General features: G+C 40.2%; 4 protein-coding genes and 1 pseudogene across 5 annotated transcripts in view; all 5 read right to left on the reverse strand.

Moving 5' to 3' along the window:
* Positions 1-13,562, reverse strand: part of LOC106924627 (protocadherin gamma-C5-like) — a 128,120-nt gene that overhangs the window by 96,009 nt on the left and 18,549 nt on the right. The gene's annotated exons all lie outside the window — the stretch shown is intronic.
* Positions 572-3,550, reverse strand: LOC148157054 (protocadherin beta-16-like). Its single transcript, XM_088009599.1, has one exon. The coding sequence runs from the start codon at positions 3,185-3,187 to the stop codon at positions 572-574; it is 2,616 nt and encodes an 871-aa protein (XP_087865725.1). The 5' UTR covers positions 3,188-3,550.
* LOC106924648 (protocadherin beta-16-like) lies at positions 3,640-6,474 on the reverse strand. Its single transcript, XM_088009569.1, has one exon. The coding sequence runs from the start codon at positions 6,470-6,472 to the stop codon at positions 4,058-4,060; it is 2,415 nt and encodes an 804-aa protein (XP_087865695.1). The 5' UTR covers positions 6,473-6,474; the 3' UTR covers positions 3,640-4,057.
* Positions 7,784-10,293, reverse strand: LOC106924647 (protocadherin gamma-A2-like). The gene has a single exon (XM_088009570.1). The coding sequence runs from the start codon at positions 10,208-10,210 to the stop codon at positions 7,808-7,810; it is 2,403 nt and encodes an 800-aa protein (XP_087865696.1). The 5' UTR covers positions 10,211-10,293; the 3' UTR covers positions 7,784-7,807.
* Positions 10,945-13,519, reverse strand: LOC148157055 (protocadherin gamma-A10 pseudogene; annotated as a pseudogene).

The following is a 13,562-nucleotide window of genomic DNA, read 5'->3' on the forward strand; positions in this document are numbered from 1 at the left end:
TAGCACTGAGTTTTAGGCTAAAAAAGAGTCTATGAATACAGTTTGCTGGTAAGAAGAATAAATTAAAGATGCTGATAAAGCAAGATGTCCAAAAAAGAAGTCAGCATAAAAAAGGAAATACTTAATGGTCATACAGTATGTAATTACGCATAAAATGTGACAAAAAGGCATACAATCCAAGCATATGCTTTGGCTACAAATCTGAATATTTTTAACAACTTCTCAAATATAAAAAGATATCAACACAGCACGTTGAGATCCCAGAAATGATTAGACCACATATAGTTAGGCCATGGCCGTTTTTATATCAATTTAATGTGGAAAACTTTGTCATCTTTATATCTTATATCTATATTTACCTACATATTATAGCCTGCTATTTCAAACAAATGTGGTATGAATTTCACTTGGAGCTATAGCCTTAAAACTATTTTTAAATAGTGAACAGTACATATTAAATAATGTGTTAGTAAATTAACATTTTTATGAAAATTAAGGAATTGTAGAGCATACTGATGATCTGATCATTAAAATTACTACAAATATTTACCCAATGAACATGTTTAGACAATCATATGTCACAACAAAACTTATCCAAAATTGCACTTAGGATAAAAACACCATTATAATGCTGAAAATGAGCTATAAATAAAGTAATGGAAAGGAAGGGGGGGAAGCATGTTACTGTCACAAGACAATTTAGTTTAATGGAAACTATGAATGAAGGTGGTTGTAAAACTAGAACATGCAGATGGCAACTGGATATTGATAATAACAATTCCAAGTAATGTAATTGTGCTCTAACCTCTAGAGGAGAGTCGGGTTCATCCAGGATGATCTTCTCATTCTGTATCCGCTGCATCGTCCCTGCAGTACTGGGGTCCATTATCAACAAGTTCTGACTACCAGTTCCGCCAAATTTACTATCACTTTTTCTGGAGTCAGTCGTCCTGCACACCTCGTAATTGTAAACGTGTGGCAGAGTTCCTGTTCCCAAAGTGTCTGAGTAACGAGGTGGATAATATGGAATCACAGGGAGGCTGGAGTGATACAGGATGCGAGACTGTCTCCACCTGTAGATCTTCACTGATATAATAACCACTAAACACGTGATGAAGAGGAAGGAAACCACAACCAGAGCCAACACTAAGTAAAAAGTCAGGTTGTCATTGTATTCCTTATCGTGTGGAAAGTCAGTGAACTCCGACAAGACTTCAGGGAAGCTGTCCGCCACCGCCACGTTAACCATGACTGTAGCTGAACGAGAGGGCTGCCCGTTGTCCTCCACTATGACAGTCAGTCTTTGTTTCACAGCATCTTTATCAGTCACCTGACGGATAGTTCTTATTTCTCCATTCTGTAAGCCCACTTCAAACAGCGCTCTGTCTGTGGCTTTCTGGAGTTTATAGGAGAGCCAGGCATTCTGTCCAGAGTCCACATCCACAGCCACCACTTTAGTCACCAGGTAGCCCACATCTGCTGACCGAGGCACCATTTCAGCCACCATGGAGCCACCAGTCTGGACTGGGTACAAAACCTGAGGGGGGTTATCATTCTGGTCCTGGATCAAAATTTTCACAGTAACGTTGCTGCTGAGTGGAGGAGAGCCTCCATCCTGCGCTTTGATGCGAAAATAGAAATCTTTGATCTGCTCATAGTCAAGAGAGCGAACTGCATGGATGACTCCACTATCGGCACTGACAGACACATATGATGATATTGGCACTCCGTTTACAGAAGTGTCCTCCAAGATGTATGAAACACGGGCATTCTGGTTCCAATCAGCATCTGTAGCTTTCACTGTGAATATAGACACACCTGGTGTGTTGTTTTCTACAATGTAGGCCTCATATGAGCTTCTCTCAAAGACAGGCGAGTTGTCATTTACATCAGAGATCTGTAAGGTGAGAGTGACGCTGCTGGAGAGGGATGGGATTCCTCCATCAGAACAGGTCACTGTGATATTGTACTCAGAGGCTGTCTCTCTGTCTAATTCATTGTCTGTTACAAGGGTATAAAAGTCATTTGATGACGTTTTAATAGCAAATGGTATATTTTCACTTATTCTGCAATTTACACGACCGTTGTTACTGAAATCTGGGTCAGTGACGCTAAACATAACTATAACTGTATTATGGGGAGAGTCTTCTAGAATAAAGTCAGATTTTGACATGATACTTATAACAGGGTCATTGTCATTTACGTCAATAACATCAACTATAATTTTACTCGAGTCAGAAAGACCACCACTGTCTGTAGCTACAATATCAATTTGGTAATTTTTCGCTCTTTCAAAGTCAATCTCCCCCACTAAAATTACTTCACCATTTTCTTTTATTTGAAAAATGTCAGACAAACTATCAATAGAAGACGACAACGCATAGGAAATTTTCCCGTTGATTCCCTTATCTGCATCAGAAGCACTGACTGTTGTCAGTGTGGTTCCTTTCTGAGAATTTTCTGCTATGGTTGCTTTGTAAACCGACTGTGTAAAAACAGGAGGATTGTCATTTACATCGAGAACAGTCACATAAATTTTCACTGTACCAGACATTTGGGGTTCTCCCCCATCTACAGCTTTTAGCAATAATGAAATCTCTTCCTCTTTCTCTCTGTCTAAAGGCTTATGTAAAATCATCTCAACCTTTTTATTTCCATCTGCCTCATTTTCTACCTTCAACACAAAATTATCTGTAGGTTTTAAGTTGTAATTTTTTATACCGTTTCTGCCGATGTCTAAATCAACGGCTTTCTCTAAGACAAATTTAGAGCCCGTAACCGCAGATTCGCTGATTTCAAAACGCTTCTCGCCATGTTTAAAGCTGGGACTGTTGTCGTTGATGTCGGTAATCTCGACTGTTATCCGAAAAAGCTCCATGGGTTTTTCTAAAATCATCTGCAAATGCAAAGCACAAGGCGTCCTCTGTCTGCAGAGCAACTCTCTGTCGATCTTTTCTTTCACCAGAAGGACTCCTCTTTCTCTGCTCAGCTCGACGTATTCTGCACTTTCGCCCGTGAAGATGCGAGCTTTACCCGATTGTAATCTTTTCACATCCAAACCCAAATCTATTGCGATGTTTCCCACCACAGATCCCTTTGGCATTTCTTCAGGAACAGAGTAGCTGATCTGACCTAGAGCTGAATAGACGCAGCAAAGCAAGATGGAAAACAGTACTTGCCGTTCCATTGTTCTGTCCAATGCTTTGTGCTCCCGTTAAAAAAAAAAAAAAAAAAAAAAAAAAGATTAGATCTCAATTTACACAAAGAAATAGAGCCAATAGAAAGTGGAAGAAACAATAAAATAAAACACATTCAAATCCAGATGATAGGAAGAAGTGGCACGATGTTAAAGCCGTCAACATACGATCTGTGAGTTTTACGAAGCAGCGCCCTTCTCTTCATTTCCTCTCTAAAATACTGACATGGCACGAGAGGTTTGCTTTAAATCTTTTCTACAACCTCAACAAATTGACCAACAGCGGCCCACAGAGTGAACAGAGCAAAACTGCAAGAGTTGTAAAGTAAATATGAACTGACTTCCGTAAAGATATCACAAAAATTATTCAAAAATAGTAACGGGTAACACAATCCAACCAAAAGGAACGTGAATCAATCAACAATACATAATTACTTAAAATAGAGAGAGAGAGAGAGAGAGAGAGAGAGAGAGAGAGAGAGAGAGAGAGAGAGAGAGAGAGAGAGAGAGAGAGAGAGAGAGAGAGAGAGAGAGAGAGAGAGAGAGAGAGAGAGAGAGAGAGAGAGAGAGAGAGAGGAGTTTAGCTGAATATTAGCGCTTCTGTCCAGGGTGCTGAAATTTAGCTTGCCTCTAAGCCTTTTTCACCAAGTCTTATAGTGACTATAAATTCAACTAACTTAAACTAAAAAAAAAAAATAGACTTTATAGTACAACAAATAACCTTGAAAAACTGGAAAATAAAATAAAAAAAAATAATAAGAAGAAAAACCTCAATAAACTAACAATAAAACGTTATTGCTTTGGAACTATGCAAAAAAGAAGGAAATAAAAAAATTCAAATGAAAACGAAACGTGCAGAAATTAAATTAATTGAAGCTGATTATTATAACCAACCTCAAGAGGAGAGTCAGGTTCATCCAGGATGTTCTTCTCATTCTGTATCCTCTGCATCGTTGCTGTTGAACTGGGGTCCATTATTAACACATTCTGACTATCAACTCGTCCGAACTTGCAGTCACTCTTTCTGGAGTCAGTCGTCCTGCACACCTCGTAATTGTACACGTGTGGCAGAGTTCCTGTTCCCAAAGTGTCTGAGTAACGAGGTGGATAATATGGAATCACAGGGAGGCTGGAGTGATACAGGATGCGAGACTGTCTCCATCTGTAGATCTTCACTGATATAATAACCACTAAACACGTGATGAAGAGGAAGGAAACCACAGCCAGAGCCAACACTAAGTAAAAAGTCAGGTTGTCATTGTATTCCTTATCGTGTGGAAAGTCAGTGAACTCCGACAAGACTTCAGGGAAGCTGTCCGCCACCGCCACGTTAACAATGACTGTAGCTGAACGAGAGGGCTGCCCGTTGTCCTCCACTATGACAGTCAGTCTTTGTTTCACAGCATCTTTATCAGTCACCTGTCGGATAGTTCTTATTTCTCCATTCTGTAAGCCCACTTCAAACAGCGCTCTGTCTGTGGCTTTCTGGATTTTATAGGAGAGCCAGGCATTCTGTCCAGAGTCCACATCCACAGCCACCACTTTAGTCACCAGGTAGCCCACATCTGCTGAACGAGGCACCATTTCAGCCACCATGGAGCCACCAGTCTGGATTGGATACAGAACCTGAGGGGGGTTATCATTCTGGTCCTGGATCAGGATTTTCACAGTCACGTTGCTGCTGAGAGGAGGAGAGCCTCCATCCTGCGCTTTGATGCAGAATTGAAAATCTTTGATCTGTTCGTAGTCAAAAGCGCGAACTGCATGGATGACTCCACTATCAGCACTAACAGATACATATGAGGAGACTGGCACTCCGTTAATAGAGGACTCCTCCAATATGTAAGAAACACGGGCATTTTGATTCCAATCAGCGTCTTTGGCTTTCACAATAAATATAGACAGACCTGGTGTGTTGTTTTCTACAATGTAGCCCTCATATGAGCTCCTCTGAAATACAGGTGCGTTGTCATTCACATCAGATATCTGCAAAGTGAGAGTTACGCTGCTGGAGAGGGAGGGCACACCTTCATCAGAACAGGTCAGTGTGATATTATACTCTGAGGCGCTCTCTCTGTCTAACTCACTGTCTGTCACTAAACTGTAGAAATTACTCGTTGATGACTTCAGCATAAATGGTATATTTTGACTAGTGTAACAATGCACCTTCCCATTTTCTCCTGCGTCTCTGTCCTCAATATTTATCATGGTAACAACGGTATTTAGGTCAGCGTTCTCTGGAATTACGTTTGACTTTGACATTATGTTAATTTCCGGAGTGTTGTCATTTGTGTCTTGAACGTCAACAATCAATTTTGACGAATCAGTAAGTCCACCATCGTCACTCGCTACAAGATTAAGTTGATAATTTCTCGACTCTTCAAAATCAAGATTACCAGTTAACATAACCTCACCGTTTTCTTTATTTATGTCGAATATTCTACTTTCGTCGTCATTTCTCGAAGTAATAGAGTATGTTATTTTACTGTTGGAACCTTGATCTGCATCTGATGCTGTAACAGTTACGACAACTGTCCCTCTGGGTGAGTTTTCGGTAACAGTAGCCTTATATGTTTTTTGCGTAAATACTGGAGCATTATCATTCGCGTCTACAACTGTAATCACAATCAGCATCGTACCTGACATCTGCGGTTCTCCTCCGTCTACAGCCGTCAAGACCAGATTTATCTGCTCCTCTTTCTCTCTGTCTAAAGGCCTCTGCAACACCATTTCCACATTTTTATCCGGTTGATTATTATAAAGCTTTAGAGCAAAATTATTCGTCGGCTGTAGTTCGTATCCACGAACGCTATTAATTCCAACATCAAGATCTACAGCTTTTTCCAGAACGAATGTTGCTCCAATTGCTGCTGATTCGCTTATTTTGAAAACGACCTCATTTTCCTTGAACACTGGTGCATTGTCATTAATATCTGCGATCTGGATTGTTACTGTATAAAATTCCATCGGGTTTTCTAGTATTATCTGAAAGTGCAAAGCACAGGGCGTCGTCTGTTTGCAGAGCGTCTCTCTGTCGATTCTCTCCCTAACGAGGAGGAGTCCTCTTTCTCTGCTGAGCTCCACGTACTCACTGCCGTCTCGGGTATAAATCCGAGCTTTGCCAGAAATAAAACGCTGCGCCTCCAAGCCTAAATCGTGAGCTATACTACCAATCAAAGATCCTTTTGGCAATTCTTCAGAAATAGTGTAGCTGACCTGCCCGATAACCGAACCGAGAGAGAACGTAAACAGAAACAGCGTTACTTGCCTTGCCATTGTCCTGCGAACATTCGTGACACAAGTTCGGTATTTTTATATTCAGTAAAACGGGGATCAAATCCAATGTGAATTGCCCCTACTGTGTGATAGTCCACACGAAAAATGAGTTCAAAATACCACGGTTCTTTCTAAGACGATGCACAGAAACGGAGCGCCTCTTTCTCTTCTGTTCAGTCCTTTCTTTATCATGCGGAGGGAGCAGAGGAGGTGCTGAAATAGACGTAATGTCAGTTTTCTACACTCTGGTCAACAGCGGCCCTAAGAGTCTGTATAGAAAAACTGCAGACTACAAAAAAAAAAAAACATTTAATTTTTAATGGGTTCAAATTATAAAGAAAACGATGATTATTAAATGCTTATATAGTTGTTATGAATAAAGTTTTTAATATCAAAGGCTTTCGTCAGAAATCATGTTTGTTTACAAGTCTGAAGATAAATGGTAAGAGTTTAAAAAAGTAGGCATTAACTGCATTTCATCTTTGTTCAACTCAGTGGCCTAACTCAGTGGCGCAGGTAGAAAGGTTCAATCACTCAAAACAGCATCATAAACTTCTCATAAAATATGACAACTGATAGCATGAGTATGAAACAAAAAACACAAAAAAGAAAGGAAGAAAGTACATACTACCAAAGCTGAGACGGATAAAGAACTGACCATGGTTCTGAAACCGATCGGTCCTGAACAGTCACTATAATTATGACTGCCAGAGACCGTCATAAATTATGAATGTCATCTTTAAACCCAGAATATCTGTTAAGGCATTCAGCATTTGCATCTACTAGATAATCAAACAAACCTATGAAAATGAAAAAACGTACATACAATAAAATAAAAAAAAGTTGACTAAATTTAAAATAAGCGATCCTTCAACATGATAATCCTTTGATTTATCTTAGATGGTATTAAAATGGGAAGATGTAGGGAGTCTAACAACAAACTGCTTTTGAGAAGGGCAAAACATTTTCACAAAGAGATAAGTAAAAAAAAAATAAAAGAAAAAGAAAAATACAAGCAAATCAATTAAATAACTCCTAAATATTATGGAAAACTGGAAACAATTTAAGTAATTTGGTTACGTTGCTGTTTACTTCAACTGTTGTCTGTGATTTTCATACGAACAAGTTGTAAATGAATAAAGACTAAACTATTTAGTACAAGCATAATAAATACTCAAAGCCAACCTGTCCGTGTGCCTGCCTACCTGTTACCATTTATAGGCATAAAGTATAGTTAAAACACCTTTACAAAATATTGTAAAACTAAAAATAATTGTACTGGAATCAAACAAAATATGAGGTAAACAACATAATTCCAGATAATGTAAGTGACTGTTATCGCAAACTAACCTCTACTGGGGAGTCAGGTTCATCCAAGATGTGCTTCTCACTCTGCAGCCGCTGCATCGTCCCTGTAGTACTCGGATCCATTATTAACATATTTTGACTACCAGCTCCACCAAATTTACAGTCACTCTTTCTGGAGTCAGTCGTCCTGCACACGTCGTAATTGTAAACGTGTGGCAGAGTTCCTGTTCCCATAGTGTCGGAGTAACGAGGTGGATAATATGGAATCACAGGGAGGCTGGAGTGATACAGGATGCGAGACTGTCTCCATCTGTAGATCTTCACTGATATAATAACCACTAAACACGTGATGAAGAGGAAGGAAACCACAGCCAGAGCCAACACTAAGTAAAAAGTCAGGTTGTCATTGTATTCCTTATCGTGTGGAAAGTCAGTGAACTCCGACAAGACTTCAGGGAAGCTGTCCGCCACCGCCACGTTAACAATGACTGTAGCTGAACGAGAGGGCTGCCCGTTGTCCTCCACTATGACAGTCAGTCTTTGTTTCACAGCATCTTTATCAGTCACCTGACGGATAGTTCTTATTTCTCCATTCTGTAAGCCCACTTCAAACAGCGCTCTGTCTGTGGCTTTCTGGAGTTTATAGGAGAGCCAGGCATTCTGTCCAGAGTCCACATCCACAGCCACCACTTTAGTCACCAGGTAGCCCACATCTGCTGAACGAGGCACCATTTCAGCCACCATGGAGCCTCCAGTCTGGACTGGGTACAAAACCTGAGGGGGGTTATCATTCTGGTCCTGGATCAGGATTTTCACTGTCACATTGCTACTGAGAGGAGGAGAGCCTCCATCCTGTGCTCTGATGCGGAAATGGAAATGTTTGATCTGTTCGTAGTCAAAAGATCGCACTGCATGGATGACTCCACTATCAGCACTGACGGAGACATGTGAGGAGACTGGCACTCCGTTAACAGAGGAGTCCTCCAGTATGTAAGAAACACGGGCATTTTGATTCCAGTCGTTATCTGTAGCCTTCACAGTAAATATAGACACACCTGGTGTGTTGTTTTCTACAATGTAGGCCTCATATGAGCTCCTTTCAAAGACAGGTGCGTTATCATTCACATCAGAGATCTGTAATGTAAGAGTGACACTGCTAGAGAGCGAGGGTACGCCTTCATCAGAGCAAATTACTGTGATATTATACTCAGAATATGTTTCTCTATCTAATTCACTGTCTGTCACTAAACTGTAAAAATTATTCGCTGACATTTTCAGAACAAATGGCATATTTTCAGTAAAAAAGCATTTCACTTTCCCGTTTTCTCCAGAGTCATTGTCCTCAATATTTATCACTGTTACAACTGTATTTACTACAGCATCCTCTGATATAACATTTGACTTTGACATTATGCTAATTTCAGGTTTATTGTCATTAATATCTTGCACTTCAATAATTAGCTTACAGGAATCAGTAAGTCCTCCATCATCTGTAGCACCTATAATAATTTCAAATAACTTGTTTTTTTCAAAGTCAATATTTCCAATTAGAGATACCTCTCCGATTTCCTCGTTTATCTCAAATATTTTCCTAACGTTTGCTTGCGTACTTGTGATTGAGTATGTTATTTTGCCGTAAGAACCTTGATCTGCATCTGACGCTGTTACAGAAGCAACAACAGTGCCTATAGGTGAGTTTTCAGTAAGTGCTGCCTTGTACGTTTGCTGTGTAAAACGTGGAGCATTATCGTTTGCGTCTAAAACTGTTATTACAATAAGCATCGTTCCCGACATTTGTGGATCTCCTCCATCTATAGCGGTCAGTACTAGATTTATCTGCTCCTCTGTCTCTCTGTCTAAAGGCTTCTGTAACACCATCTCCACATTTTTCTTATCATGTGGATTATTGTGCAGCTTCAAAGCAAAATTATCGCTTGGCTTCAATTCGTATTTTTGAACTCCATTGACTCCAACATCATTATCCTCAGCCCTCTCTAGGACAAATTTTACTCCTGGTGTTGCTGATTCACTTATTTTAAAATTCATCTCGCTTTTTTCAAATGTCGGTGCATTATCATTAACATCTGTAATCTGAACAGTAACGGTGTAAAATTCTATAGGATTCTCCAAAATTATCTGAAAGTCTAGACTACAAACCGTAACCTCTGTGCAAAGCGCCTCTCTGTCGATTTTTTCCTTTACAAAGAGCAATCCTCTTTCTCTGTTCAGCTCCATGTACTCCAAACTGTTCCTGGTATGAATCTTTGCTTTACCCGATATAAAACGTTTCGTATTTAAACCTAAGTCATGTGCGATATTTCCCACCAGGGACCCCTTTGGCATTTCCTCTGGAATAGAGTAGCTTATTTGTCCGATCGCCGAGTTGATGAGGAAAAGAGACAACAACGCCAGTAATACTTGCCGCTTCATTGTTTGATCTGATTCTCTTCCTATCCAGTCTATATTTCCACAAAAAATTGGTGTTAATCGTCCAATAAAAAATCCGAGCGTGTCTTCATGAAACACTGACGGCAGAAGAATCCAAAATGAAAATGTGCAAACGCCAAGATTTTTTAAACAAGCATCGACCGTCAGCAATTTTCGGAGGCTTTCTTTTCGAGCTCCCTTTACAATATGGCGATGTTACAAAGGAGACGCAGCAGCCTCACGCATATACTTGGTCAACAAATTTGAAGTCAACAGCGGCGCGAAGAGTCCACAGAATAAAACTGCAGAGCAGAATTAGGATGTTCAGCTTTTAATGTTTCTGCATAAAAACACACACAAAACCCGCATAAAATACACGAAGCTTTACTGACCTGACTTGATAAATAAATACAAAATATTCAGACGTTAAATTCAAAAATAATTTTAAAACCAAAATCCTTCAGACTTTAAAGTCCAAATCTTACATGTTTCAACAGCAAGAAGGGATTTCAAAGAGGGGTTGGAAAGTGGATACCACGTAAAAACAAAATAACTGTCCATGGTGCTGGCGTTAAATAGGGCCGCGAACAAGTCAAATATTCTGATTGATGAAGGTGTAAGATAATTTTCTAAAATGAACATGAACACCGACGACATATTTAGAAAACAATTTACTTCAAACGGGTCCATAAACCACAATCTGTCCTTCCATTATCTGGAAATTTAGTCTGTTATTTATTTATTTATTGATTTATTGATTTATTTATTTTTCAAATTCACACTGCCAACTCACAAATACTTTCTACATCCAGCAAGTCTTATATAACAATGCAGAACATGTTAACTTTTTATGAAACTTAACTGTTATTGCATTTTAAACACGTGATGACAGAAACAAAAGAGTTTTAAAAAACAAAACTTTCTAACCTCTAATGGAGAGTCTGGTTCATCCAAGATGCTTTTCTCACTCTGTATCCGCTGCATCGTCCCTGTTGAACTGGGATCCATTATCAACATGTTGTGATTAGCAGCATTCCCGAAGTTAATGTCACTCTTTCTGGAGTCAGTCGTCCTGCACACCTCGTAATTGTACACGTGTGGCAGAGTTCCTGTTCCCAAAGTGTCTGAGTAACGAGGTGGATAATATGGAATCACAGGGAGGCTGGAGTGATACAGGATGCGAGACTGTCTCCATCTGTAGATCTTCACTGATATAATAACCACTAAACACGTGATGAAGAGGAAGGAAACCACAGCCAGAGCCAACACTAAGTAAAAAGTCAGGTTGTCATTGTATTCCTTATCGTGTGGAAAGTCAGTGAACTCCGACAACACTTCAGGGAAGCTGTCCGCCACCGCCACGTTAACAATGACTGTAGCTGAACGAGAGGGCTGCCCGTTGTCCTCCACTATGACAGTCAGTCTTTGTTTCACAGCATCTTTATCAGTCACCTGACGGATAGTTCTTATTTCTCCATTCTGTAAGCCCACTTCAAACAGCGCTCTGTCTGTGGCTTTCTGGAGTTTATAGGAGAGCCAGGCATTCTGTCCAGAGTCCACATCCACAGCCACCACTTTAGTCACCAGGTAGCCCACATCTGCTGAACGAGGCACCATTTCAGCCACCATGGAGCCACCAGTCTGGACTGGGTACAGAACCTGAGGTGGGTTATCGTTCTGGTCCTGAATCAGGATTTTCACAGTCACGTTGCTACTGAGAGGAGGAGAGCCTCCATCCTGCGCTTTAACGCAGATCTGAAAATCTTTGATCTGCTCGTAGTCAAAAGAGCGAACTGCATGGATGACTCCACTATCAGCACTGACGGACACCTGTGAAGAGACTGGCACTCCGTTAATAGAGGAGTCCTCCAGAATGTAAGAAACACGAGCATTCTGGTTCCAATCAGCATCTCTAGCTTTTACTGTGAATATAGACACACCTGGTGTGTTGTTTTCTACAATGTAGGCGTCATAGGAGCTCCTCTCAAAGACAGGTGCGTTGTCATTCACGTCAGAGATTTGCAAAGTTAGAGTGACGCTGCTGGAGAGGGAGGGGACACCTTCATCAGAACAGGCCACTGTTATGTTATATGCAGATGCGCTCTCTCTGTCTAAATCACTGTCTGTTACTAAACTGTAGAAATTATTTCTTGAGGATTTTAAAATAAAAGGCACATTTTCTTTTACAAAGCATTTTACCTCTCCGTTTTTTTCAGAGTCTAAATCTTCTATGTTAATAATCGTAACAACAGTATCAGGTTTTGAATCCTCAGCTATTACATTTGACCTTGACATTATCCTTATTTCAGGTGTGTTGTCGTTTAAGTCTTGCACATCGACATTCAATTTAGAAGAATCAGTCAGTCCTCCATTATCACTAGCAAGGAGATTTATTTGAAAGTGCTTTGATTTTTCATAGTCAATATTTTCAATTAACACAATTTGTCCGTTTGCTTCGTTTATCTGAAACACTTTTCTGACGTTATCTAACGTGTTTGTGATTGAATATGTTATTTTACTGTTAGGACCTTCATCATGATCAGACGCCGTAACTATAGCAACAACTGTTCCTTTCCGGGAATTTTCAGTAACAGTGGCTCTGTATGTTTTTTGCGTAAAAACAGGAGCATTATCATTAGCGTCTAAAACTGTAACACCAATTAGCATCGTTCCTGATCTCTGTGGTTCTCCCCCATCGACAGCCGTTAACACTAGATTTATCTGCTGCTCTTTCTCTCTGTCTAAGGGTTTTTCCAAAACCATCTCGACATTTTGTCGGCCATTGGCGTCACTGTGCAGATTCAATGCAAAATGGTCCGATGGTTTCAGTATGTAATCCTGGAGATCATTGATTCCGACATCATGATCCACCGCCCTTTCTAACACAAATTTCGCACCTTTCATAGCAGTCTCGCTAATTTTAAATTTCATCTCGCTCTTTTCAAACGTCGGTGAATTATCATTAATGTCCGTTATCTGGATGGTGACTGTGTAAAACTCCATTGGATTCTCCAAAATAACCTGAAAATCTAAAGCACAAACCGTGGTGTCTGTACACAGCGCCTCTCTGTCGATTCTCTCTTTGACGAGAAGGACTCCTCTTTCTCTGTTGAGCTCAACGTACTCCGCGGTGTTTCTGTTAAAAATCGTAGCTTTGCCGGATACTAGACGTTTAGTGTCCAATCCTAAATCATGAACGACATTTCCAATCAAGGATCCCTTTGGCATTTCTTCTGGAATAGAGTAGCTGGCCTGCCCGACCACCGAGTCCAGAGAAAAGAGAGCGATAGCAAACAGTACCGCCCGATTCATTGTTCTGTTTTTCCCCGTTTGAGTTTCCAGTCTTTTACCGAAA

Source organism: Poecilia mexicana, unplaced genomic scaffold (genome assembly GCF_051168715.1).
Source record: "Poecilia mexicana isolate PSO_F unplaced genomic scaffold, ASM5116871v1 scaffold_10, whole genome shotgun sequence".
Classification (NCBI taxonomy): Eukaryota; Metazoa; Chordata; class Actinopteri; order Cyprinodontiformes; family Poeciliidae; genus Poecilia; species Poecilia mexicana.

What these genes read in the sequence shown, in the direction of transcription:
- LOC148157054 (XM_088009599.1), bottom strand. Translation starts at nt 3,187, where the DNA reads ATGGAACGGCAAGTACTGTTTTCCATCTTGCTTTGCTGCGTCTATTCA.
- LOC106924647 (XM_088009570.1), bottom strand. Translation starts at nt 10,210, where the DNA reads ATGAAGCGGCAAGTATTACTGGCGTTGTTGTCTCTTTTCCTCATCAAC.
- LOC106924648 (XM_088009569.1), bottom strand. Translation starts at nt 6,472, where the DNA reads ATGGCAAGGCAAGTAACGCTGTTTCTGTTTACGTTCTCTCTCGGTTCG.